Source organism: Zingiber officinale, chromosome 1B, assembly GCF_018446385.1.
Source record: "Zingiber officinale cultivar Zhangliang chromosome 1B, Zo_v1.1, whole genome shotgun sequence".
NCBI classification, from domain to species: Eukaryota; Viridiplantae; Streptophyta; class Magnoliopsida; order Zingiberales; family Zingiberaceae; genus Zingiber; species Zingiber officinale.
In genome coordinates this window covers 168,204,150-168,231,934 of record NC_055986.1, presented here as the reverse complement: position 1 = coordinate 168,231,934, position 27,785 = coordinate 168,204,150, and the positions used below count along the sequence as shown (strand labels likewise).

Below are 27,785 nucleotides of genomic sequence, written 5' to 3'. Positions count from 1 at the left end.
CTGAGACTCTGCTTTCAGTGAGGCTTCCATTAAACTTCTTCATGGTGGAAGGTTGCTACTTTGTTCCACAGTACAGACCTCTTCGGTGGCACCATGCATGTGAAAATAGTTTATTCCACATGGTGATTATGGAATAATTAATCAATTACAAGATAATTTAGAACAAATTAAAGAGAATCATGGACTTGTTTTCCTAGTTGTAATTGTGGTCAGGCACGTTCTACTATGAGACTCATGTTTTATAAACAAAGTCACGTTTACTTGAGAAGGACGCGTTTATTTAGATTCTTCGGGAGTGAGAAGGTTAACTCGACCAAAGGTTGTTTTGTTAGACATTAGTAGAGTCTGCCTTGCCCTGCCTCACCCATCCAAGGCCATTTCGAACTCCCTCACATGCTAGATGCCACCCCGATCCCATCGGGCACCACCTTGGTTCGCCTCATTGTGTGGACATAGCATCTGGTCAAACCTGGTCAGCAAAGAACTCTTAGAATGAGGTCAAGAAAGCTAGTTATGCTATTCAGATTTGAAAGCATCTATTATTTTTTTTTAATAGAAATATTGGCAACTGGTTTGGTAGTGTTACGTAAACAATTGAGTCTCATCATGCTAATACAGCACATACTTAAGTCTTTATATGTTAATACTTACTCCAGAAGTATTAGCCTCAGATCGCTCGCTCCTTCCGCTGCTCCGCCCTAATCCTCTTCTGATGGGCGACGCCACCGCTTGCCTTCCCCTCCGCCGCCGCCGCCGTTGCCATCGTATCCTCCTTGCGGCTGTTTTCTGCCTCTACCTGGTATTACCTGCGCTCTCCCAGGCCGACTCCGATGCCGTCCCCGCAAACACCTCCAACTCAGTTTCCTTCGTTTTCCCCTCCTTCTACAACGTGGTCAACGGCAGCAATCTCCTCCTCCTCCAGGACGCCGGCTTCAGCCAGGGTGCCCTCCAGCTCACCCCCGACACCGTCAACAACGCCAACTACCTCATCAACAAATCAGGAAACGTCTTCCTCACCCGCTCCTTCAAACTCTGGGAGGACCTCCCCGCCACCGCCACCGCCAACGCCTCCCGGCGCGTCGCTTCCTTCAACACTTCCTTCAACATCAACGTCTACCGCCCGAACGGGAGCATCCCCGGCGACGGTCTCGCCTTCGTTATTGCGCGCTCCCTCGACGGTCCGCCGCCCGGCAGCGACGGGGCCTACCTCGGCCTCACCAACGCGACCCTAAACGGCCTCTCGACCAACCAATTCGTCGCCTTGGAGCTGGACACCGTGATGGACAGCAGCGTCGAGGACCCTGACGACAACCACGTCGGCCTCGATATCAACGGCGTCGTCTCCAAAGTCACGGCCAATCTGACGCGCCTCAACATCGAGATCGCCCCCGTCAACGCGACCAACTACACGGTGTGGATCAACTACGATGGTGGCGCGCGAGCCATCCGGTTGTACATGGGCGTCGTTGGAAATCCGAAGCCGGCGTCTCCGGCGCTGCAAGCGTCTCTGGATCTAAGCGAGTTCCTGAATCAGCGCTCTTTCTTCGGCTTCACCGGGTCGACTGGGGAGACTTACCAGCTCAACTGCGTGCTGGCGTGGAATCTGACGGTGGAGATCTTGACGGATGACGACAACGGCGCTCTCTCGGGGTGGAAGTTGGGGGCGGTGATCGGCGCGGCGGCGTTAGTCGGGTTGGCGCTTGTTGTAGGGGTGGTGGTATGGGTGTGCATGAGGCGGCGGAGCGTGAGGGACGTGGACTCGAGGGCGGTGGTGGCGGGGACGCTCAGGAGCCTACCAGGGACGCCGAGGGAGTTCGAGTTCAAGGAACTGCGGAGGGCGACGAAGAACTTCGACGAGAAGATGAAGCTTGGGCAAGGTGGGTTCGGGGTGGTCTACCGGGGGGTTTTACAGGGAGAGAACCGCGAGCTGGCGGTGAAGAAGTTTTCCAGGGGAAGCAGCGGCACCGATGACTTCCTCAAGGAGCTCACCATCATCAATCGCCTCCGCCACAAGCATCTTGTGCCCCTCGTCGGTGAGTCTTTCAATTAGTGTTGCAGAGAAATCGATTTGTCGAGTAGAAAATTTGATCAATTGATCTCTTAATAACAAGCAGGGTGGTGCCATGAAAAGGGGATTCTGCTTCTGGTGTACGAGTACATGCCGAACGGCAGTCTGGATCAGCACCTCTACGGCGGCGACAACGACCACCGGCCTCTGCTGGGGTGGGAGCGGCGCTACAACATCGTGGCCGGGGTGGGGTCGGCGCTGCACTACCTCCACGAGGAGTACGACCAGCTCGTGATCCACCGCGACCTCAAGTCCTCCAACATTATGCTCGACGCCGGCTTCGGTGCGCGCCTCGGCGACTTTGGCCTCGCGCGCGCGCTGGAGATCGACAAAACCTCCTACGCCGAGCTGGAGCTAGCCGGCGTCCCCGGCACGCTGGGCTACATCGCTCCTGAGTGCTTCCACACCGGCAAGGCCACGCGCACCTCCGATGTCTTCGGCTTCGGGGCTGTCGTCCTCGAGGTCGTCTGCGGCCGCCGCCCCCGCGGCGACAACGGACAGTTCCTCACCGACTCGGTCTGGAAGCTCCACGGCGACGGCCACATCCTCGACGCCGTCGACCCGCGCCTCGCCGGCGATTTCGACGCGAAGGACGCCGAGCGCCTCCTCCTTCTCGGCCTCGCCTGCAGCCACCCAATCCCGTCCGATCGTCCCAAGACGGAGACCATCCTCCAGATCCTCTCCCGGTCGGTGCCGCCGCCCACAGTGCCGGCCGCGAAGCCTGCCTTCGTGTGGCCTGCCGGCCCCGTGGACGATGAGGAAGACGACGACCTCCGGCTGATGCGCAGGGCGGCGATTAGCATGAGCATGAGCATGAGCATGACGTCGTCAAACTTTGCATCATCATCCGGGTACACGACCTCGCAGTCCCAATACAGCCGAGATGGACCTCCTCAAGTCTGACGACGAGGCTTATCCCCAAAAGGAGACGACTCTGGAGGAGCTCAAGCAAATGTGCCCAATAAACTATTATTGCCAGTGAGAAGGACGTTAATGGCTGCCGGTCTTCTCAACAAATCCATCGCAATCGCATCGTCATGCAAAACAAATAGCATTCACTTTGATTCCTTCTCCCTATCGGTCGTCGGTTTCAGGCCTCCGTCGCTGTCTGATTCCCTGTATATGAACCTTCCCATTACTTGCTTGTACAATCTCGAAGTCAACATGTAATTGCAGTCTGCGTCTTTAATCACGCTCCGTGATTTTTTTCTTAACCGAAGAAATCGGCAAATCCCGGTGATAAAGGGGATCCAGAAAGTGCGGATCGAAAGAAAATAACAATCGATACGAAGGTCAAAATTAACGAGTTTGTTAAATGGTAATCGAGTGAAGTCCTACATCAAAAGTTGACCGGGCATGAGTTGTCCGATCAGTAATGGTATGAGTCAAGTGAAGATGCATGTAGATGATCGGATTTCTATTTTGGTCTGGTATGAACATATTATCTAGATTCATCGTCCCAGGAAAGAACAGTTAAACAAAGGAATACTCGATCAAGCAGAGGAGTACTCGGTCGAGCGACTATCTCGCTCGGTCGATCGACAAGAACGCTGGCATGTATTTGGATATACTTTTAGAAGATGGCGTCATCGACACGTAGCATGGTCTATAGGTGGATCGTACGATAGACAAAACAATGGGCGTGCCCACGATCAATTGGAGAACGTGTCCATGACCATGTGTCCAGGACAAATTAAGGAACGTGTTCGCAACAATGGGAGAATATGCTCATGCCTCGAAAAGTGCACACGTTGCCCAAGAGGACATTATATAAAGGGGGTTCGTTCACTAGCGTAGGTATACGTAATTCACTTTTGCCGCTTGTGTTACTGTTCTTCCATCTTCTTCTTCGTACCGGTGACTGACTTGAGAGTCGAAAGGCCAACGTCGGGGACCCCTTCCCTAGCTCGGCACTGACGTTTCTCGTGCTTGCAGATCGGAGCGGGATATACATTCAGTCAACGTAGCAGTCACATTCCTAGTTTTTCATCTCCATGATTTTTGGATAAGATCATATTGACGTCGTCCATGGGAACATAGTCTGAATCCGAAATGCGAAGATGGAGGACGCTGGACGACTCATCATGGTTACTTTAACAAAGGAGGAGCTGGATGCGCTGATATAAGCCCGAGCGGCAAAAATAGTGGAGCATCAACAGCAATAGGCATTGACCGATTGCCATGTGCAGGAGTCCGCGGCCTCAGCTGCAGGTCATCCAGCTGGATATGGAGACCGAGTGGATCATGTATCCGTTCGTGGGCATAATAAGAAGTCGGCCAACACATACGGAGACACGCCCCATGCGTTGATCCCCTTCCTTCGAGCCCTGTTCCACACTCTAGCAGAGGAGCTAGGCCAAGTGGATAAGGAACGAGGATCTTTCTCGGACGAAGCGCCTGTTCGGGACACACGTAAAGGGAAAACACCGAGGAATGAGGATTCGCCCGAGCAGATCAATCAACAATTTTCGCAGAGAATCTTGGATGACCCTCTACCAAAGCGCTACACCTCATTGACAATTGCCAAGTATAACGGAACAACCGATCTGGACGACCACCTGGCCCAGTTTGATAACGGACCACACTTCATCAGTACATTGACGGGGTGAAGTGTCGGGCCACACTTCATCAGTACACTTCTGAGGCAGCGCAGCGTTGGTTCAGACAAATGTCGATCGATTCGATTCATAGTTTCAAAGACTTTCAAGTGACATTCTTACATCACTTTGCCAACAGCTGTCGCTATCAGAAGAAGACCGTCAACCTATTTTCCTTGAAACAAGGACCTAAGAAGGCACTGAGGGCATACATCAAGCGCTTCAACTAGGTGGCCATGGATATTCTATTAGTCTCCTCGGAAATATTAGTGAACGCCTTCGCCCAGGGGCTCACCGAAGGAGAGTTCTTCCCCTCACTCATCCGGAGGCCACCAAAGGACTTCGACCACCTACTCAGGAGGGCCACGGAGTACCAAAACGTGGAAGAGGGTCAAGCAGCAAGAAGAAAGGAGACGTCGGCCAAACTCACAAGAGCGCCTGAACGGTGACCGCCTAGTAGCCATCAGCCACCCAAGGAGCCCCGAGCGGGAGGTGCGCATCAACACCATGACCCAAAACGTAGGTCATATAACATATAACAGCCAGTTGCCCAAAGGCGGCGAAGGGAAAGGTATGGACGCTAATATTTTGCTCGTTCCATTAGTCGGCAATGCACAACACGCATGATTATTACGATCTGACGCCAATTTAAAGCCGACCGGCTCCTTGAGGATATCACCGTCGATCACCATCATCTGATCAACATAAGAGTCGCCGATTAGCGGAGAGGCGAGATAGCGATCGAGTGGAATTTGATCGGCGTCATCATCAACCTCATCATCATCAGCTTCAAAGGAGAAACAACACAAGTCCCGCTCGAGCTTCTGCTGAGCGGACTAGGACCTCGGCTCGGGAGGAGAACCGAAACAACACCACTCGGGGAGAGATTGGAATGATCACAGTTGGACCAACTGGCGGTGACTCAAATTGGGCGAGGAAGTCGCATGCCCGACACCTAGAAATACACGCTGTCAGATGCAGTAAGGAAAAAGTCGAGGGACCTTAGATCAGTTTCGGCCCCCGAGACCTAGAGGGAGTGGAGATTTCTCATGACGACGTCCTAATCATTCGAGCGGTAATAACTAATTATAATATTCACCGGACCTTTGTTGATACAGGAAGCTCGGTGAATATTATATTTAATAAGGCGTTCAATTAGCTACAAATTGATCGGAGCGAGTTGTAGCCAATGATGACCCTACTCTACGGGTTCACAGGCAATGAAGTATTGTTAATCGGTCATATTCGACTAGCAATATCGATCAGAGAGGTGTCGCTCAAGAGGACAAGGGCCACAAAATTCATTGTGGTGGACCGTCGTTCACCTACAATGTTATATTGGGCCGACTTGCCCTTAACGAGTTTCGAGCGGTGCTGTCCACTTTCTGCCAGAAGATCAAGTTTCCTGTGGACAATAAGGTGGACCAAGTAAAAGGCAATCAACTAACTGCTCGGCGATGCTACGTCGAGATTGTCAAGTCCGAAGCAAGAGTCGCGCGGAAGGCCCCTCGCTTAGAAGTGAACGCCATCAGGGAAAAATCTCCCGCGCTGGTTTACGAGGAAAAGGAGAAAGTTCAGTTTTATCCCAGCTGATCGGAGGTCACTACCTTCATCGCTGCCGGCCTGATAGAGGAGAGGAAGCTAGAGTTGGTCACCCGCCTTAGGTGAAATCACGACGTGTTCGCCTGGTCGACCCACGAGCTCCCGGGCATCTCGCCAAGTGTAGCTCAGCACGAGTTTCACGTCCGACTGGATGCTCGGCCTATGAAGCAGAAGAAGAGGGACTTAAGTGCAGAGCAAAACTAGATCATCTGGGCGGAGATAGAAAAACTACTTGATGTCGATCATATCCGTGAGGTTCAGTTTCCCAGCTGGTTCGCCAACATCATGTTGGTCTCCAAGCCAAGCAACAAATGGCGAGTCTGCATCGACTTTCGTGATCTAAATAAGGTTTGCCCGAAGGACTTCTATCCCCTGCTCAGGATAGACCAGATGGTGCACTCCACGGCATGCTGCGAGCTAATCTGCATGCTCGATGCATATCAAGGTTACCACCAAATGTCGCTCACCCGGGAGGATCAAGAAAAGGTCAGCTTCATCACTGTCGACTGAACTTATTGCTATAATGTCATGCCGTTCGGACTGAAGAATGTGGGCACCACCTATCAGAGGCTGATGAACAAGGTGTTCTGTCAGTAGATCGATCGCAACATGGAGGTATATGTTGATGACATACTGATAAAGTCCCTTCGAGCTGCTGATCTTTGTGCTGATATCAAAGAAACATGCCAAACTTTAAGGACATATGAGATAAAGATGAATCCGAACAAGTGTCTGTTCGGAGCAAGGAGCGACCGCTTCCTCGGATACATTATCATCGAACGAGGGATCGAGGCTAATCCGAGCAAGGTGAAGGCTCTAAGATACATGCCCCCGCCCGACAACTTGAAGGAGGCCCAACGACTGACCGGACGGATCACCAGACGGATCACCGCGCTATCAAGGTTCATCTCCAAGTCATCTGATCAGAGTCATCCATTTTTCAAGATATTGTGCTGAGTGACCAAGTTCCAGTGGGACGTTGAATGTGACAAGGTGCTAGAAGAGCTTAAAAGGTACCTTAACTCCTTGCCTGTATTGGCCAAATCCATCGTTGGCGAGTCACTTTTGATTTACTTATCAACCATTAAGTATGTGGTTGGCTCAGTGGTAGTGCGCCAGAATGGCTCAGAGCAACAACCTGTATATTTTCTGAGGTATATGTTGAAAGATGTAGAGTCCCACTACACCTATCTCAAAAAATTAGTATACGGGCTAGTACTCGCCACTCGGAGGCTTCGACCGTACTTCCTTTCACATCTGATTGTCGTGATGATCAACAGTGCCTTGGGAAGATCCTTTCTTAACCCAGAGGCATCCGGACGACTGATCAAATGGACAATGGAGCTGAGTGAATTCGGCATAAAATATCAACCCAGAACGACGATCAAGGCCCAAGCATTAGCTGATTTTTTCACTGAGGTCCAGAATGCCGAGCCAAACGCGACCTAGAAAATATATGTAGACGGATCATCCACTCAATAAGATAGCGAGATCGGCATTCTCTTAATCTCGCCACGAAAGGACAGGATGCAATTATCTGTGCGGCTAGACTATCGGGCTACCAATAATGAAGCAGAGTACGGGCCCTTAATAGCTGGCTTGTACGCGGCTCGGCATGTTGGAGCAGCAAAGGTCATTATCCACTCGGATTCTCAGTTGGCCACTCAGCAGCTATTGGGGGCATTCGAAATAAGCAGCTCTCAACTCAAGCTATATGCAAAAGCTTTCGAGAAGTTGAAAGCAAACTTCCAAGAAGTTGTTATACAGAAGATCACCCTCTCGGACAACCAAATCACGGATGGGTTGGCTAAGTTAGCAAGTTTATTGTCACCGATCATGATAAAACAGTCGATCGAGCAAGTCTCACTCGTAGCGCACATCGACAGGATGGATGGAATAAACTTCTCGAGCTACTGGAGGACCCCATTGATAGAGTTCCTTCGATAAGGTAGCACTCTAGCCAATCAAGAAGAAGCTTGAATGTCGAAAAAGAGGGCTAGACAGTTCACTCTGATAGGAGACCAGCTGTATAAAAAAGCTTTCTCAAGGTCGTTGCTCAAGGAAGAAGCGCGAATGTTGAAAACGAGGGCTGGACGGTTCACTCTGATCGGAGACCGATTGTATAAAAGATCTTTCTCAATGTCGTTGCTCAAATGTGTCACTCCAACCAATCAGGAAGAAGCTTGAATGTTGAAAAATAGGACTGGATGGTTCACTCTGATCAGAGACCAGCTGTATAAAAGAGTTTTCTCAAAACCATTGCTCAAGTGTATCGGATCAGAGGACGTCAAGTACATCCTTCAAGAAGTGTATCAGGGCTCCTACGGAAGCCACCCGGGCGGCATATCGCTAGCCCAAAAGATCCTATTGGCGGGATATTTTTGTCCCACACTGTAAGAGAATGTCGCTCCGACAGTGGCCACTTACTTGTCGTGTCAAAAATATCACAACATCCAACACCGATCGACTAAGGAGATGAAGACATGCACTGTGTCTTGTCCGTTCGACCAATGAGTCATGGATATCGTTGGATAATTTCCAATGGCGATCGGTCAGCGAAGATTTCTGCTCATCACAGTAGACCACTTTTCAAAGTGGATGGAGGCCAAGCTGATAGCGAAGATAACCGAACACAGAGTCACCAAATTCATATGGTAGAATATCCTATGTTGGTTCGGCATCATTCGCTAGCTCGTCTCGGATAACGGGAGACAGTTCGCCAGACGGAGACTCAAGAAGTGGTGAGAGGGTTACGACATTGTGCAGGCTTTCACCTTAGTGCCCTACCCTCAGAGTAACGATCAGGCGAAAGTCACCAACCGGGAGATCCTTAAAGGGTTACAAGCTCGGCTCGACCACGTTGGAGGAAGTTGGGTCGATGAGCTCTCGAGTGTCTTGTGAGCTCATCGTACCACACCAAGAGAAGCAACCCGCGTCACACCATTCCACCTGGTGTACAGTGGTGAGACGGTGGTTCTAGTGGAAGTTGGAGTAGAGTCCGATTGGGTGCAACTCTACGACGATGGAAACACCGAGCGAAAGCTCATGGAATTCGACCTTGTGGATGAAGCGCGAGACAAGGCCGCCGTCCGGCTGATAGCGTACAGACAACGCATGAAGCAGAACTACAATCGGAGGGTGATCCCAAGGTTATTTCAGGTCGTTGACCTGGTTTGGAAAAGAATAAAACAGGTCGGCGACGTCACCAAATTAGAGGTTCTATAGGGAGGACCTTTTAAAGTCATTCAGAAGCTTCACTTAGGAGCCTACTACCTACAGGATGAGGATGGGCGAAAGCTCGAGCGGCCTTGGAGTGCGAACCATCTCCAGCAATATAGGGTCAGGGTGAGAGGTGAGTGGTTAAATTTGAATGTACTTGTATAAGTGTAGATCTTGTGGATGCAAGAAGACAATGAATAAAAATTCTAAGTGTTCCAGACTCTTGTGTTATTCGACCAAGTTAAAAGTCGAGCGACGACTATAAATTCTAGTCTTCACCAACAGTCGAGTGACGACTATAAACCCATATCTTCATCAAAAGTCGAGCAGTGACTATAAACCCTAGTCTTCACTAACAGTCGAGCGATAACTATAAACCCTAGTTTTCGTCAACAGTCAAGCAGCAACTATAAATCCTAGTCTTCACCAACAGTCAAGCGACAATTATAAACCCATGTCTCCACCAACAGTCGAGCAATGACAATAAATCTATGTCTTCGTCAAAAGTCGAGCAGCAACTATAAACCCTAGTCTTCACCAACAGTCGAGCATCAACTATAAACTCATTTCTTCGTTAAAAGTTGAACGGCGACTATAAATCCCAGTCTTCTTCAACAGTCGAGCGACGACTATAAATCCATGCATACGCATCAACAGCCGAGCGACAGCTATAAACTCAAGTCTACGGCGAATGGTTGTCGAGCAACGGCTCTAAAATCGAGTCGATGATGAATAAGGTTGAGTGGCTTCCTAAAGTCATAAAATAAAGTTAACAGGTCGAGTAATGATCAAAGCAGGGATGCCTCACCATGATATTGCCATTCGGCCTATGCTGGAATGGGCATGTGATAGTCTCTGGGATTAGCTACACTAACGATCGAGAAAGCAGGGAGTTATACTTAGATAAATTTTATAAAATTTTAAGTGGTGCACAGTCCCAATTGAGCCAAACGACAACACATTGATCAAGCACTTTCAAGATTCAACAAAGTGAAGAGACGTCGAATGGTGAGTCGCCAACAGGCACTTGTAAAGTCTGATTGAAAGATTAAATGTCGAATGACGATGCATTCATTTTAACTTAGAAAATTTGTTACATATGGAGAAATATAGAAAGTGACCTGAGGAGGCAAAGGCTACTCGAGATAGTTGAGCACGTTGTCAGGGAGCAACTCGGTCAGCTTCTCCCTGTTGATAGCATTGTTTGTCAACGCGAAAAGGAGATAGCCGCCGTCGTTCAACTGGTTGATAGTCCCATCAATTCCGAAGTTGAATAGGCGGAACGCTCAGTCAGTAAATCGGTCATTGAAGGCATCCGAGTGGAGATAATCCCACTTGAGTACTTCAAATCGACCGGGCACTGCCTCTTGATAAATTTGTAGGGTCGATCGAGAGGCCTCCAACTCCGCTTTTAGAGACTCCACCGATCGACTCTCCCGCTCGGCGCTCAATGCGGACTCGTCCTCCTTCGAGTTTTGAGCTAGGACTCAAGCCTCTTTGTTCTTGATCTCTAAGTCTTCAATGGCTCGGAGTTACATGGTGTTGGCTGAATGGATCTTCGACTCAAAAGAGCTGGCATGTTTATTGTGTCTCGCCAGTTGCGAAGTCTGATCGGCGCTCTTGCTCCTCTCTGCCTCCAACAGCTTGGAGCTTTGTTGCAGATCGACGGTTAGTTAGGCCCCCTCGGCGGTTAGTTGCTCCAAGCGCGCCTCAGAAGCCTCCGGCTGACCACTAGAGGTGTGCATCTGTTGGACTTCATGCTTGAGGAAGGCTAGCCTCTGGCACATGGCCAAACTCTCAACCGAATATTATAGTGACAAGGAGAACGTAAGGGTCGAGTGGGCAAACACATGTAAATATAAATTCAATATACTTACCCCAGTGGCCATCTGAGTATGGTCATTTGCGAGCTCGCCCGGAGAGATGACAAGAGGGGGGGGGGGGGGGGGCTCATATTTGTACAAGAGGCCCTTGGATCCGAATCTGATGCTAGGGAGTGTGGGATGCAATGTCGTCCGAGCTACGTCATTCATCAGTTGGCAAATGGATGATTGTCATTATTTGGTGCTGGCCGTTCGGACCATACAGTTCAGAGGTCGCTCTCCCCATGGACTTGGACCTAGGGACCGGCCGGATGACGGATGCTTGTGCGGCCGACGAGGATGGTGGTGGCATGAAGGTGACCGACAGTGAACAGATTGTTCCCGACGGTAGATCAGACAGCAATGGAGTCCGGTCGGAGGAAACGGAAGTATGGAGCACATCGACTCCTTGCTTTGGAAGAACGGGCGTTGATGTCTCACCCCGCTCAGATGAAGGGCGTGAACTGGATCGGGTAGGGGTCTACAGGCCGGATGTGGAGGAGCGGGAGGAAACTTTCGCACGACGCCTCTTGCGCCGTTGGAGGGGTTCGTCGGAAGTGGCCGACTCTGAAGCAACCGCGATTGGCAGCATCGAAGGTCGTTCAGGAAGAAGGTCAGCTATAGCGGTCGATGCTGTTAGGATCGTTCGTACTCGGCTAGAGAGGGGGGTGTGAATAGCCGACCCCAAATCGTCGTTTCTTTCTACAAAACGTGTTAGCGCAGCGGAAAATACAAAGAAACGAAAGAGAAGAAAACCAAACCTTAACACAAGGATGTAACGAGGTTCGGAGATTAGGGTGTTGGTTGCTACTCGGAAAGCCTATAGGTTCCACTGTACAAAAATTTTGTACAAAGGTCTGAACCTTTTCCTAGCTACCATGTGTTCTTTTAAATTAAATTTTGGATCTCCTGCGGAACTTAACACGTTTGATCCAAAACTTAATCTATTTGTTCTTTTAGGTTTTGACTTGGATCTCCTGCGGAACTTAACACGTTCGACCCAAGTCTCCTTAAGTTATTAATTCCATTAAATATCAATTTCCATAAAAGGTTCCCAGTACTGACGTGGCGAGGCACATGGCCTTCTTGGATATGGGAGCAACCACCACCGACTAGACAAAACCTTTAATAGAAAGCTAATATTTAATTTCCTAAAATAACTTTAGGTTAACCAAAGAGAACAATCAAATCACAAGGAAAAGAAAGAAACAAAGAACACAACTTCGAAAACATATTCGAAATACTAGAGCGTAAGCCTCTTGTATTTGGTATTATTTCCATAAATAACTAGCATGATGCGGAAATAGAAATTACTAGTTATACCTTGTAGAAAAACCTCTTGATCTTCTACCGTATTCCTCTTCTAACCTCGGACGTTGTGTGGGCAACGATCTTCCAAGATGAGAAACCACCAACCACCTTCTTCTCCTCCAAGCAAGGTTCGGCCACAAAGGGAAACTTCACCAAGGAGGAAAAACAAAATACTAACCAAGCTCCAAGAGATGCTAGCTTTCTCTCCTTCTTCTTCTTCTTCTCCGAGTAGTATCCGGCCACCACAAGAACTCCAAGGGAGAGGGAGAGGTTCGGCCACCACAAGAGGAAGAGAGGGAGAGGTAATGGCCGGCCACACCAAGGAAAGAGGGAGAAAACAATAGAGGTTGTGTCTTGTGAAGGCACCCTCACCCTTCTTTTATATTCCTTGGCCTAGGCAAATTAGGAAATAAATTTTCCTTAATTTCCTTGACATGATTTAATTGAGAGAAATAAAATAAAATTTCCCAATTAATTTGTGATGGCCGGCCACATCATTGGAAGGCAAATAGGACAAGTTTCAATCAACAATTAAAACTTCCTAATTTGTTTCGGAAATTTTAAAAATAAAATTTCTCTTTAAAATCTCTTCATGGTTAATAAAAGGAAATATCTATAATTTTAATTTTATTAACATGTGAATAATTTTAAAGAGAAAATAAAACATCTCTCAAATCTACAAATAAGGAAAGGGATCTAATCTCTTTCTTTAATCTTTTGTAGATCTTTTATACGAGAGATATTTTAATTTTTATTCTCTTTAAAATATATCTTCCACATCATAATAAAAATTAAAATTAAATTTCTTTTTAATTTTATTTGGCCGCCTTACTAGCTTGGGTTCAAGCTAGGGCCGACCACCCAATAATCATACCTAGGCCGGCCCTAGCTTGATTCCCAAGCTAGCTTGGCCGGTTGGGTGTGAAGGTGGGTATAGGTGGGGATAGTACTCTATAAATAAGAGGCTACGATAGGGACCGAGAGGAGGAATTGGGTGTGGTCGCCCGATAAAATTAAGCATCCCGTGTTCGCCCCTAACACACAACTTAATTTTATCAATGATAATTCATTCCACTAGAGAACTATCATTGAACTACCGCACCAATCCCAAATTACATTTTGGGCTCCTTCTTATTATGAGTGTGTTAGTCTCCACGTGTTTAAGATATCGAATGTCCACTAATTAAGTGAGTTCTTGACAACTCATTTAATTAATATCTAAGTCCAAGAGTAGTACCACTCAACCTTATTATCATGTCGGACTAAGTCCACCTGCAGGGTTTAACATGACAATCTTTATGAGCTCCTATTGAGGACATTATCAACCTAGTATCACTAGGACATGGTTTTCTTCTATAATCAACAACACACACTATGAGTGATACCATTTCCCAATTTATCGGGTTTATTGATTCATCGAACTAAATCTCACCCATTGATAAATTAAAGAAATAAATATCAAACATATGTGCTTGTTATTATATTAGGATTAAGAGCACACACTTCCATAATAACTAAGGTCTTTGTTCCTTTATAAAGTCAGTATAAAAGGAACGACCTCAAATGGTCCTACTCAATACACTCTGAGTGTACTAGTGTAATTATATAGTCAAGATAAACTAATACCTAATTACACTACGACTTTCTAATGGTTTGTTCCTTTCCATTCTGGTCGTGAGCTACTGTTTATAATTTATAAGGTACCGATAACATCATCTTCTGTATGTGACACCACATACTATGTTATCTACAATATAAATTAAATGAACAACTACAAACAAATGTATATAATTAGACCAAATGTGATTCTTTATTCATAATGAATGTTTACAAAGCTTAGGCTCTCAGTATACACTCCAACATAGGGCTCCTACTCCTCGGCGTGTCTGTAAGGTGGACGAGTCCAGTCAATCCGTCGGTGGATGAGTCCCCGGAGAACCGGCTAATACAATATACTCCTTGTGGGTGGAGAAACCTCGCCACAAACGTTTGCAACAGCAAACAAAGAGTACAAGAACAGTAAGAAAAGCAATACAATATGAATACAATAGCACTCTACCAATTGCTTGCTTTCTTGTCGACTGGAGGTGAAGCAGCAACTTCACAACCCAACCTTGCAGCTGGTCGACGACTGGAAGCTTACGCGAAGCTTCGGAGGCGAGCTCAATCAAAGCTCAGTTGAAGCAGAAGCTTCAGCAGCAGAAGAACAGAAGTTCTAGCAGAAAAGAAGAAGAAGCTTAGTGCAGCAGCAATCCTCGACCCCTTTATACCTGCGAAGAAGACACAGCAAAAACTAGCCGTTGCTACGCAACGGCTAGGACCTGGACCGATCAGGCTTCAGCCTGATCGGTCCACAGCGCTCCTGGACCGATCAGGCCCTGTGCTGACCGATCAGAAGGCTTCACAGAGAGTTGCCCAACTCTCTGTGTGGAATCTGATCGGTCCCCGGACCGATCCCAGCTCTCCCAGATCGGTCGTGGAGACCGATCAGGCATACACCTGATCGGTCCCTAGACCGATCAGGAGCTTCTTTCTTCACTTCTGATCGTCGCCTGATCCGTCTGTGGACCGATCAGGAACTCCACAGTATGCTACTGAGTGGAATCTGATCGATCACCAGACCGATCAGGAAACACTGAGTATCACTGGATCGGTCTGCAGACTGATCCAACTCCTAGGTTTAGAGTGCCCTCTCTAACCTAGTTCGGAGAACGAGCTACCGAGCCCTCTCCGACTCCATATGCCAAGCTTCACTCACTTGGACTTCTCAACACCAGATGTCCGATCACCCTTGATCTATCTGGATTTTCCCTTGCCCGGCTTCACTCACCAGGACTTTCCACCTGACTTCACTCACCAGGATTTCCACACTGCCTAACATCCCAGTTAGGACTTTCCCACTGCCTGGCTTCACTCACCAGGACTTTCCAACTGCCTAACATCCCAGTTAGGACTTCCTCACTGCCTGGCTTCACTCACCAGGACTTTCCCACTGCCTGGCTTCATTCACCAGGACTTTCCAACTGCCTAACATCCCAGTTAGGACTTTCCCTCGTGCCAAGCTCCCTGCTTGGACTTTTCCAGTGCCAAGTCTCCATACTTGGACTTTTCAGGTCAACCAGGTCAACCTTGACCTAGGGTTGCACCAATAATCTCCCAACCATCTATTCTTGTCTCACATCAAGAATAGAACTCTCTCACGAGTGTCAAACATCAACATGCAACTCAACTAGGTCAACCTTGACCTAAGGTTGCACCGACAATCTTCCCAAGTCAAACATCAAAATACAACTCGAGTCAAGTCACCTCGAGTCGGGTCAACCAGGTCAACCTTGACCTAAGGTTGCACCAACAATCTCCCCCTTTTTGATGTTTGACAAAACTCATAATCAAGTTAGGTTAACCCGATAACCTAACTTAGGTTTTCCAACCATCTTCCAATGTCCAATGTTCTTTCCTTGAACATTCTCTGGACATTCTCCCCTTAGGTTAACCCGATAACCTAACTTGGGTTCTCCAATAATTCTCCCCCTTTTTGACACACATCAAAAAGAATTCCAATGTTCTTCCTCGAACATTCCTTGACATTCTTCCCCTAGCTTAGGTTAACCCGATAACCTAACTTGGGTTCTCCAATAATTCTCCAATGAACACTCTCCCCTTTTTGACACACATCAAAAAGAAAAAGGAGGGTATCAAGGTCAGGAGTTTCTTCCTAATGAAAGTCCCATACCTTTCATAGGAACTCTTAATTTCCCCCTTGATACTAAACTCAACAATCAACTTAGTGATAATCCCATATCACTAATCCTCAAAAGTCTTAAGGAGTAAAAACTCCCCCTAAAAGTCAACTCCCCCTTGACAATTAGGTAAAACTCCCCCTTGACCATTGCACCAACAATGTCTTTGTGAGTTCCAAACCTTTAGAAATCCACAAAACCCAACTTCTAGCTGAACTTTCAGACAACAGACTGAAATCAGGCAAGTTGGCACGCCCTGATCGGTCCCCAGACCGATCAGGGATTCCCTGGATCGGTCACAGTGACCGATCCAGCATCCCCTGGACCGATCAGGCAACCTCCTGATCGGTCCACAAGTCTGATATCAGATTTCTGATTTCTTCTCCCGAAATTCAGAAACCTCTAGAAAATCACAGAAAATCTCAAAAATTGTAAAATTTTGAGGATACATTCCTCATAACATACATTATCATGGAAAAATAATTTTCGATGAAAATAACTTCCATTTTCAAATCTTGATACAAAGTTCAAAAACTTTGAAATAGTTCAAGTTTAACTCAACTTTGTATCACAATGTTCAATGATGAATGCTATCACTAGGAAAGCTTCATCAAGGTTTTTCAAATCAATTTTAAAATGCTTTTAAAACCATTTGACTTTAGGACCATAATCTTAGGGCTAGATGTACATGACTTGTACACAAGCTTTCCCTATGATCCTTAATTTCTTGAATTAGGGTCATCTAGGTACAAGGACTATGCACCTTGATCCTAACTCATGATCCTAATATCTCACACACATCTAAGGTGTATCAAACCACATTCAAGTCAATTTGATGTGAGATATGGATTTAGATCAACTTAGACTAAGTTCTCATGCATTTTCTAAACACCAATTTGATCTCAATATCAAATTATATGTTTGTCCTTAAATCAATTTCATTGATTATAATGCAAGAGATGATGACATGGCATATAATGATATCATAAGTAAAAACATGTGCCAATGTCATGATGTCATGGCATAAAGTTTGAAAACTTAAATAAAGCATGACATATAAACTAGCCTAAGCATTATCATGACATTTCAAATGATAATGAAACTAAACATGATGTCATGACATGTGAGGGCAAACAATCATGGCAAGATTTAGCATAAATAAATATACCTAGATTACTTATCTAAGTATTCTTAACCACTTTGCTAACCTAAAATTTAATCCTAGATTGCCCCAAAATGCCAAAATCCTAATTTTGACACTTCTTGAACTCTAGATTAATTCATGCCACTTAAAGATCAAATTTATCCTCAAAACTTGGCATGTTTCATTTTTCCTCGAGAGTTCTCTAGATTTTCCCAAATTGTGCCAATTGAGATTAAAAATAAAATTTCCAATCTTTAGGCACATTTAACTCTTCAAAGGAGTAAATGATAATTCCATTTCATTTTCAAAAGTTCTCAAAACCTTGAAAATGCTCCTTGAGTGTCAATTTCCTCAAAGTTGGGTTAATTACCCTTCTAATCGGAGTTGACACTCTCTAACCCATCTATGGGGTAGAGAAGATGCTCCTAGGAACCCAATACCTATTAGAGCTCATTGGGTTCACTAAATATTCACTAGGGATAACTTCCCTAGCAACCCTCCTAATGACCCTCTTAGGCTTTAAAGCCTTGGTCATTTGGGTCTCATCAAGGTCAACTATAGGGGTGACTTCCCTTGTGACCTTGGTAATGGTCTTCCTAGCCCTAGGTTTTGTTCCATAATCGAATGAAACATTATGATAAGTGGGCTTGACCAATTGGGACTTAGGTTTGTGACCCAAACCTTTCTTGTCCTTGGACTTGGGTTTTTGACCCCTAGACCCTAGAGTCAAATCCTTAAGAGCCTTTTCTAGAGAGTCAAGTCTTGACCTCAAGACTTGATTTTCTTTCTCTAATACCTCAAGTTTTGATTTATCATTCTTTCTTGAGGTGTTCCTAGGCATGTGTCTAGTTGATTTAGGGTTTCTACCTAGGTTTTCCTTAACCTTAGAAGTGTTAATCCTAGGGTTAGCATTCCTAGTAGTATCCCTATCTAGGTTGACATGTTTAGCACCTAAGCACATGTATTGATTTTTAGTGTTAACATGCTTATCATTATTAACTAATGCAATAAAATTACTAGCATGTATCCTACTAGAATTGCACGAATGAGCCTTAAAAGATACCTTAGGGTTTGCCTTAGCTCCCCCTATCGATGTGCATCCCTTGTCCTTGTGAGGTTTCCTCCCTCTCGGACATTGGCTCCTATAGTGTCCCCTTCACTTGCATTGAAAGCACACCACGTGCTTCTTGCCTTTGCGTGTTGGGACTCCGGCTTCCTTGACCTTTGGTGCCGGTGGAGTCTTTCTAACCTTCTTTGGACATTTGCTCTTGTAATGTCCATGTTTCCTACACTCAAAACACATTATGTGTAATTTGCTTGAAATCACAGTGTTTGAGTTACCTAGGGTTGTGGATGGAGATGAGCTTTCTTCTTCAACCCTTCCGGAGGTGGGAAGTTCTTCTTCTTGCTCCGAACTTGAACAAGAGGAACTCTCCTCCTCTTCTTCCTTGGATGTTGAGTAGCCCTCAACTCCCAATTCGCTCCCTCCATGATGTGAGCTACTTGGCTCACTAGGCTCCTCTTCATGGCTTGAAGTGGAGCTCTCCTCATGGTACTTGGCCAAGTTATCCCACAACTCCTTGGCATTGTTGTATTTACCTATCTTACACAAAACATTAGTAGGTAATGAAAATTCAATTATTTTAGTTACCTCATTGTTGATCGTGGATTGATGGACTTGTTCCTTCGTCCACTTGTTCTTCTCTAGAGGCTCTCCTTCTTTATCCATTGGAGGAGTAAACCCTTCTTGTACACAAAACCAGTTCCACATATTAGTCCTAAGAAAATACATCATCCTTACCTTCCAATATGCGAAGTTGTCGTTGTAGAAGGGTGGAATGGTGATGTCTTCTCCAAATTGATCCATCTCTAGCTTGTGCTCCCCCGGGTGTTGATCCGTCGAAGAGCGGCCTCGCTCTGATACCACTTGTTAGGATCGTTCGTACTCGGCTAGAGAGGGGGGTGTGAATAGCTGGCCCCAAATCGTCGTTTCTTTCTACAAAACGTGTTAGCGCAGCGGAAAATACAAAGAAACGAAAGAGAAGAAAACCAAACCTTAACACAAGGATGTAACGAGGTTCGGAGATTAGGGCTCCTACTTCTCGGCGTGTCCGTAAGGTGGACGAGTCCAGTCAATCCGTCGGTGAATGAGTCCCCAGAGAACCGGCTAATACAATATACTCCTTGTGGGTGGAGAAACCTCGCCACAAACGTTTGCAACAGCAAACAAAGAGTACAAGAACAGTAAGAAAAGCAATACAATATGAATACAATAGCACTCTACCAATTGCTTGCTTTCTTGTCGACTGGAGGTGAAGCAGCAACTTCACAACCCAAACGCAGCAGCTGGTCGACGACTGGAAGCTCACGCGAAGCTTCGGAGGCGAGCTCAATCAAAGCTCAGTTGAAGCAGAAGCTTGAGCAGCAGAAGAACAGAAGTTCTAGAAGAGAAGAAGAAGTTACAGCGGCAGCTGCCCTCGACCCCTTTATACCTGCGAAGAAGACAGCCAAGAAACTAGCCGTTGCGTCACAACGGCTAGAACCCTGATCGGTCTGTGGACCGATCAGGCAACATCCTGATCGGTCTGCAGACCGATCAGGGAAGAAGCCTTCGCTTCTGTTCCGTCCCTGATCGGTCCATGGACCGATCAGGAAACCTCCTGAACCAGTCAATTGGGAGTCCAATGTGGAAGCTTCATGATGGTCGGAGAGGGTTCGGTAGCACGCTCTCTAGACCATCAGGGGTGAGGGCAGCAAGCTTGGAAGCGACTCGAGAATCACAGCTTTGGATCGGTCTGCAAACCGATCCAACTCCTAGGTTTAGAGTGCCCTCTCTAACCTAGTTCGGAGAACGAGCTACCGAGCCCTCTCCGACTCCATATGCCAAGCTTCACTCACTTGGACTTCTCAACACCAGATGTCCGATCACCCTTGATCTATCTGGATTTTCCCTTGCCCGGCTTCACTCACCAGGATTTTCCACCTGACTTCACTCACCAGGATTTCCACACTGCCTAACATCCCAGTTAGGACTTTCCCACTGCCTGGCTTCACTCACCAGGACTTTCCAACTGCCTAACATCCCAGTTAGGACTTCCTCACTGCCTGGCTTCACTCACCAGGACTTTCCCACTGCCTGGCTTCATTCACCAGGACTTTTCAACTGCCTAACATCCCAGTTAGGACTTTCCCTCGTGCCAAGCTCCCTGCTTGGACTTTTCCAGTGCCAAGTCTCCATACTTGGACTTTTCAGGTCAACTAGGTCAACCTTGACCTAGGGTTGCACCAATAATCTCCCAACCATCTATTCTTGTCTCACATCAAGAATAGAACTCTCTCACGAGTGTCAAACATCAACATGCAACTCAACTAGGTCAACCTTGACCTAAGGTTGCACCGACAATCTTCCCAAGTCAAACATCAAAATACAACTCGAGTCAAGTCACCTCGAGTCGGGTCAACCAGGTCAACCTTGACCTAAGGTTGCACCAACAGATGCATCACTAGCCGCTGTCTGACTGCCTCCTGCCTCGCTGACCGGCGCAAGAGTCTCGCCAGCCTCACCAAGCGGGTCTTCAAAAGGGGTGACCGACTGCAAGCCACGGCTCTCCAACTCAGCCACGGTCGTTGAGTTGATCTCTGCGTCCACGAGCCTACTCTTGCCGGCCAGGCGTGCCCTCAACATGATGCAGGTTGCAAAAAAGGGAGGAAAAGTTAATTAGATTCAAAGATGAGGAGATGAAAGAGCATACCTAGGCTGGACGATAGGCGTGTTCAGATCAGGCTCAGGCCGAACACATACAGGACGCCCTCCAACAACAGCTTGTGGATGTAATACTTCTGACAGGCTAAACTGGATGATGCTTGGAGAGAGTCCGATCGGTTTCTGTATCTCCTAGGAGTCGTCATCACTTCCATTTGCCACTCGGTCGGGAAGTCGGGCCGTCCGGAAAAACGAACAAAGAAATAATGCTCCCTCCAATGCTTATTGGAGGACAACATTTTGTCGAAGAAGACCGAGCCCACTCAGGCTTGGAGCAAGAAGGTCTCCGACTCGGACAATTTAGGGTAGTAGAAGTAATGAAAGAATTGAGGAGTCAAGGGAAGACCGTGCAAGCGAAAGAGAATTACTACCCCGCACAGCAACCTAAAGGAGTTCGACACTAATCGATGTAGGGAAATATGAAAATATTTACACACGGCGGAAAAAAGATGAATGGGAAACCGAAGGCCTACAATAAATTTGTCCTTAAAGAAAGTCAAAAAGCCGGCTAGTGGTTCGTGTGGCCAGTCGTAAGCGGAAGGAAAGGCAACTTGATAAGAAGAGGGAAATTGGTATGTGGATTTCAGCTTTTCTATGTCGTCCCCATCAAACATGGATTCGGTGGAAGTATACCAAAGTCCAGGGATGGACACCGGAGGTTGTGAGGAACTAGTCATCAAAAGCGAGGAAATCTGGAAGAAGTAACGAATGGATTCAACGAAGGAAAAGAAGAAGGAGCTTACTGAGAATGGTCACCGGAGAAGAAGAAGAGAAGAAATGTCGCAGACGCCGCTCGAAGACGAAAACGCAGGGAATGAAGACGACGGCAAAGCGAAGTAATGTTTATACACCTCGCAGTCAATCGCCCTAAGCCGTCCGATGAAGGGTTGTGAAAAACTAGGAAAAGATCCGACTTTAGAATTTGAAAAGGCACCTGTCATATCACCAGCGGTTATCTGCCTATCACATTGAGCGTGCGGCAGTAGAAAGTAGGACACGTATCGGTAGGTTATAGCGGGGCATAAATGAGGTTTAATTAAAAGGTATGGGTGGCATGTTCGGCCATAATTTTTAGAGATTTGCACAGTCTTCTAGAAATTGAGATAATGTCAGTCCTTGTTGTTGGGCACCCAGCTAAGAAAGTTTAGAGAAATGAAAAAATTCGCTAAGTATTAACGTCAACCATCCCGATGGGCACAGATATTCGATTATGGTATAGCCGAATGGCCAATCCAACATCAAACTTATGAGGTATCATCTAAGTAGCAACTACACATCCCCAACAAAGGAATGCTCGGTCAGCCCTCTGACCAGTTACCAGGCCATGGATAGTGTTCGATCGGAGGAGGTCACTCGATACACTACTTGTCCAGTCAGTTGGACTTGTCGCCTCCTTCGACTAAACTTGCGGGGAAAGCTTGTGATGAGGTGATAAAGGAGGCCCACCAAGTGTGGGTCAAAGGAAAAAAGATAGCAGCTAACATAGATGTTAAAGTCAAGGAGGTCAACGTCAGAGGACCAACGGGCTCACTAAATGGTAGCTGAGCGGAGCCCTACATCAAGGGCCCACCGGGCATGACTCGTCTGACCGGCAATGGTATGAGCCAAGCGAAGGCGCGTGTAGATGACTGGATTGCTATTTCGATCAGGTGTGAACATACTATCTAGACTCGTCATCGTAGGGAAGAGTAACCGAACAGAGGAATAGTCGACCGAGCAGAGGAGTACTCGATCAAGCGGCTATCCTATGTTGGTACCCCAAGGTAGTTTTGATGTGATCAAACAAGTTAAGTTAGGTCATATTGTGTTTAACCCTGTGTCTAAGTGTGCATGAACTTAGGAGCATAGAAAGTCGAGCGAAAGACGCAGCTAGCGAGAAGGACGGCACGAGAGAGAGCCGATGGGATCGGTGCATCTGAGGGACAACATCCTACGGAAGAGTACATCAGCGGATGAGAATGGAGCGTGCGGTGTTTCTGAGGAATGAGAAACCGGAGCGGAAGATTTCTTAAGAAACAAAAGACGCAACTGTCCGAGGGATGAAAAGTTGTGGAAGAGTATGCTGGCGGACAAGAAGGAAGCAAACAACGATTCCGAGGGACGAGAAGCCAGAGCGGAAGTTTGCTCAAGAAGGCCAGAAGTTGGGTTCGGGTGAGCCCTATTTTGGATAGCCAAAATCACCTAAGCAAACGGAGCCGGAGTGGAAAAGCCGGACCGATGCGAGCGGAACCGGAGTAGGAGACCAGGACCAAAAATCAACAAAAGCTGATTTTTGTCCCTGTGGTGCCCGGACCTGGTCGAGGCGCCCGGACCAGTCTGGGGCGCCCGGACCAGTCTGGGGCTCCCGGACCAGTCTGGGGCGCCCGGACCTGGTCAAGGCACCCAGACCAGTCCGAGGTGCCCGGACTGGAACCCTTCCGGATGCCCGGAACCTAATTCTTAGCCAATTCGACGTTGCGTTTGAACATTGCGTCAGGGATAAAGTTTTATTTCATTTCAGGCACCCCGAGCATAGCTATATAAGCAGCCTTGCTCCCAGAAGCTAACAACAACAGGAATTACAAAGTAACAACACTTGTGCTTGAGTTTGTCTGAGTTTAGCTTTCTGATTATGTGTATTCATTACTGTAAGAGGCTTCTCCGCCCTGAGGAAATTTTTAGTGCGTTTTTTCATCTGCTTTGGATTAACAACCTCCTCGATTATAACCAAGTAAATCTGTTGAGCCTCATCTTCTTAGTTTATTATTATTTCTATGTTTGTACAAATATTTCAATTAACTTAGAAGTTCAAGAAATGTCTTTTTGTTTTATTTTTGTGGAGGGTCTATTCACCCCCCCCTCCCCTCTAGTCGGCCGCCAAGAGTCCTAACAAGTGATATCAGAGCAAGGACGCTTCAGGAGGACTAACCGCCAAATGAAGCACACGAGATGGCCAGACCAAGCATCTACCCACCAAAATTCGCGGAGGAGTTCGCGAGCTGGAAAAATATAATAAAGGTATTTTTCAAAATAGACTTTGATTTATTATTAGTAATGGAATTTGATTTTGAAGCACTCGAGGGCAAGGAAAAGTATCAATGGATGAAGAAAGAACAAGCCGACTTTGTGGCAAACGACAAGGTAGAGTTTCATCTACTGAGCGTCCTACCACCATAAGAAGTCAATCAGATCGGAGCTTACGAGTCCGCCAAGGACCTCTAGGAAAAATTCTTGGAACTTCATGAAGTAACCTCGGAGGCGAAACATTCTAGATGGGACTTACTTCGCAACCAAATCAGCAATCTCCGATTAGAAGAAGACGAAACTATAGCACATCTTCACTTGAGGATCAAGGAGCTCATCACCGGATTTTCAAATCTCGAAGAAAAGGTATGCAGTCGCGATTGGCTAAGGTACACTCTTAATGCATTTCCTAGAAATATAAAATGGGCATCATTAGTAGATATCTACTATATCTCTAAGGATTTAGAATCTGTTACCTTAGAAGAGTTATTTTCAACTTTTGAAATCCATGAAACAAGATGTCAAAGAAGGAGTCAAAGCACAACATTACCTTTAAGGCAAAAATGGACGAACAAGATTCAGAATCCTCTCTCGATGATGATGAAATGACAATGATGGTAAGACGATTTAAAAAAATATATTTAAATTTAGAAAAACTAACCATCTACAGGGTAGAAAGAAATGAAAAAACCAAATGCTACCACTGAATGAAAAAGAGCATGTTAAAGACAACTGGCATAAGTTGAAGAACAAAGACAAGGGCAAGAACAAGAAGCATGTCCAATCTAACAAGTATAAAACGCTAAAGGCTACGTGGGATGAAACATCGTCCGAATTAAAGATTGAGGCTTTCTCCGAACTTGCATTAATGGCAAGCCATCAAGAAAACTAACATAAAGCAAGCTCGTCCGAAATTAGCATCGAGAGCATTGATGAAGGGAGAGCTACATCAGATAAAAGCAGCAGTTCAGGGGGAGCTACGGATGATGGGATCGACAAGGTAAGTCAGGTACGATCTCTATCTCCCGATAAATTATTCAAGTTTGTTAAATTATTGTCAAAGGATTGTTGTAAGCTAGAAAAAGAAAATCAAGAGTTAAAATTGATTCTAGCCAAATCTTGTCCATTAGAAGAATTTGATAAAATAAAACTGAAAAATGATAATTTGCAAAAAGAAATAAAGAACTTGAAAAATTATACATGCTCATATAATATAAGTATTAGAAAATTTAATGGCCTAGATTGGTACCTTGATTATCAGAATGGACAAATTAGAAAATTTTTTTGGAAATATATTTCTAAAATATTTTTAATCAACCCAGTTGGAAGGAACATATATTGGGTTCCAAAATCATTCTTGAATTAAAACTTTAAAGTTAGGGCTTTCAGAGAGTAGATTAAATGTTTGATTTCCTTAAGAGGCTTTATCTAGAAAGTGATTGTTGTTCCAATAATCAAGAAGGCCTAGTGCCTCCCCACAATCTGGAAGTCAATTAATGAAATAAATTTTTAATTGACTAGCTGATAAAGTATTTAATTGTAATTAATGTTTTAAATAGTTACTCAAATATTTTTTACTTAGATTTTTTTTTGCAAAACTAAAAGTTTCTAAAATTATTTACATTCCATTTTTTTTAAATGATATCAAAATTGTTTTCAAAGTTTTCAAAAACTTAATAAGTTTTTCAAAATTATTAGAAAAACAGAGTTTTTTTTAAACTAAAAACTTTCTTATTTTTGAAAAGTTACACTTAGATTTTTTTTTAAGTACCCCACTTTTTATGTGATGAAAGGAGGAGAAGGGAAGATTAAGTCTAGGGGGAGGTAACTTAAATTTTTTCAATTTTTGCACTTTATTGTAAAATTTATTTCTTTTACTTTATGTTGGTTTACTCTAACTTAACTTGGGTTTCTCATATCAAAAAGAGAGAGATTGTTGGTACCCCAAATTAATTTTGATGTGATCAAACAAGTTAAGTTAGGTCATGTTGTGTTTAACCTTGTGTCTAAGTGTGTAGAAACTTAGGAGCATAGGAAGTCGAGCGAAAGACGCAGTTAGCGAGAAGGATGGCACAGGAGAGAGTCGACGAGCTCGGTGCATCTAAGGGACGAGATGCTACGAAAGAGTACACTGGCAGATGAGAAGGGAGCGTGCGGTGTTTCCGAGGGATGAGAAGTCGGAGCAAAAGATTGCTCGAGGAGCAAAAGACGCAACTATCTGACGGACGAAAAGCTATGGAAGAGTACGTTGGCAGACGAGAAGGAAGCAAGCAGCGATTTCAAGGGACGAGAAGTCGGAGCGGAAGTTTGCTCGAGAAGGCCGGAAGTTAGGTTCGGGTGAGCCCTATTCAGGATGACCAAAATCACCCAAGCAAGCGGTGTTGGAACGGAAGACCCGGATTGATGCGAGCGGAACCGGAGCAAGAGACCGGGACCAAAAATTAAAAAAAGATGATTTTATGCCCCGGGGGCCCGGACTAGATCGGGGCACCTGGACCTGGTCAGGGCACCCAGACCAGTCCAGGGCGCCTAAACTAGGGGTGCTCGGACCAGTCCAGGGTGCTCGGAACCCTTCCGAGTGCTCGGACTCCGGGCACCCGGAACCCTTCCGAGTGCCCGGAACCCAATTCTTAGCCAATTCGACGTGGTGTTTGAACGTTGTGTTAGGGATAAAATTTTATCTCATTCCAGGCGCCCCGAGCAGGGCTATATAAGCAGCCCTACTCCCAGAAGCTAACAACAACAAGAATTACAAATTAACAACACTTGTGCTTGAGTTTGTCTGAGTTTAGCTTTCTGATTCTGTTCGTTCATTGTTGTAGGAGGCTTCTCTGCCCAGAGGAGATTTTTAGTGCGCTTTTTCATCTGTCTTGGATTAACAACCTCCCCGGTTGTAACCAAGTAAATCTATGGAGCCTCGTCTTTTTAGTTTATTATTATTTCTATGTTGATGCAAGTGTTTTAATTAAGTTATAAGTTCGAGAAAGGTCTTTTTATTTTGTTTTTGTGCAGCGACTTTTCATCCCCCCTCTAGCCGGCCGCCAAAGATCCTAACATCCCACTCGATCAATCGACGGGAACGCTGACGTGTATTTTGACATACTTTTGAGACATGACGTCACCAACACATGGCATGGTCTACAGACGGATTGTACGACAGACAAATCGGAGGATGTGCCTAAGACCAATTAGAGAACGTGTCCATGACCACGTGGGGAACATGTTCACAACCAATGGGAGAACGTGCTCATGCCTCAAAAAGCATGCACGTCGCCCATTAGGATATTATATAAAGGGGGGGGTCCGTACACCAGCGTAGGTACGTGTATAATTCACCTTTTGCGCTTGTGTTACTGTTGTTTCATCTTTTTCTTTATGTTGATGACTGACTTGAGCATGGAGGGCCAACGTTGGGGACTCATTCCCTGACCGGGCAATGACGTTTCTCATGCTTACAGATTTGGAGCGGGGTCTAC

The 27,785-nt window shown here is 46.0% G+C and overlaps 2 protein-coding genes and 1 long non-coding RNA gene across 3 annotated transcripts; 2 read left to right on the top strand and 1 right to left on the bottom strand.

Annotated features, from left to right (window-relative positions):
- Positions 1 to 256: 256 nt before the first annotated feature.
- On the bottom strand, positions 257 to 792 carry LOC121990611. Its single transcript, XR_006114643.1, has 2 exons — positions 652 to 792; positions 257 to 469 (listed from the first exon to the last, which is right to left on the bottom strand). It is a non-coding gene; the product is annotated as an uncharacterized LOC121990611 (long non-coding RNA).
- On the top strand, positions 639 to 3,260 carry LOC121990600 (probable L-type lectin-domain containing receptor kinase S.5). Its single transcript, XM_042544713.1, has 2 exons — positions 639 to 2,033; positions 2,115 to 3,260. Exons 1-2 carry the CDS (start codon positions 713 to 715, stop codon positions 2,969 to 2,971), a joined length of 2,178 nt encoding a protein of 725 aa, XP_042400647.1. The 5' UTR covers positions 639 to 712; the 3' UTR covers positions 2,972 to 3,260.
- Positions 3,261 to 7,794: 4,534 nt separating this feature from the next.
- Positions 7,795 to 9,492, top strand: LOC122044883. The gene is made up of 2 exons (XM_042604963.1): positions 7,795 to 8,069; positions 9,189 to 9,492. Exons 1-2 carry the CDS (start codon positions 7,795 to 7,797, stop codon positions 9,490 to 9,492), a joined length of 579 nt encoding a protein of 192 aa, XP_042460897.1.
- Positions 9,493 to 27,785: the final 18,293 nt, after the last annotated feature.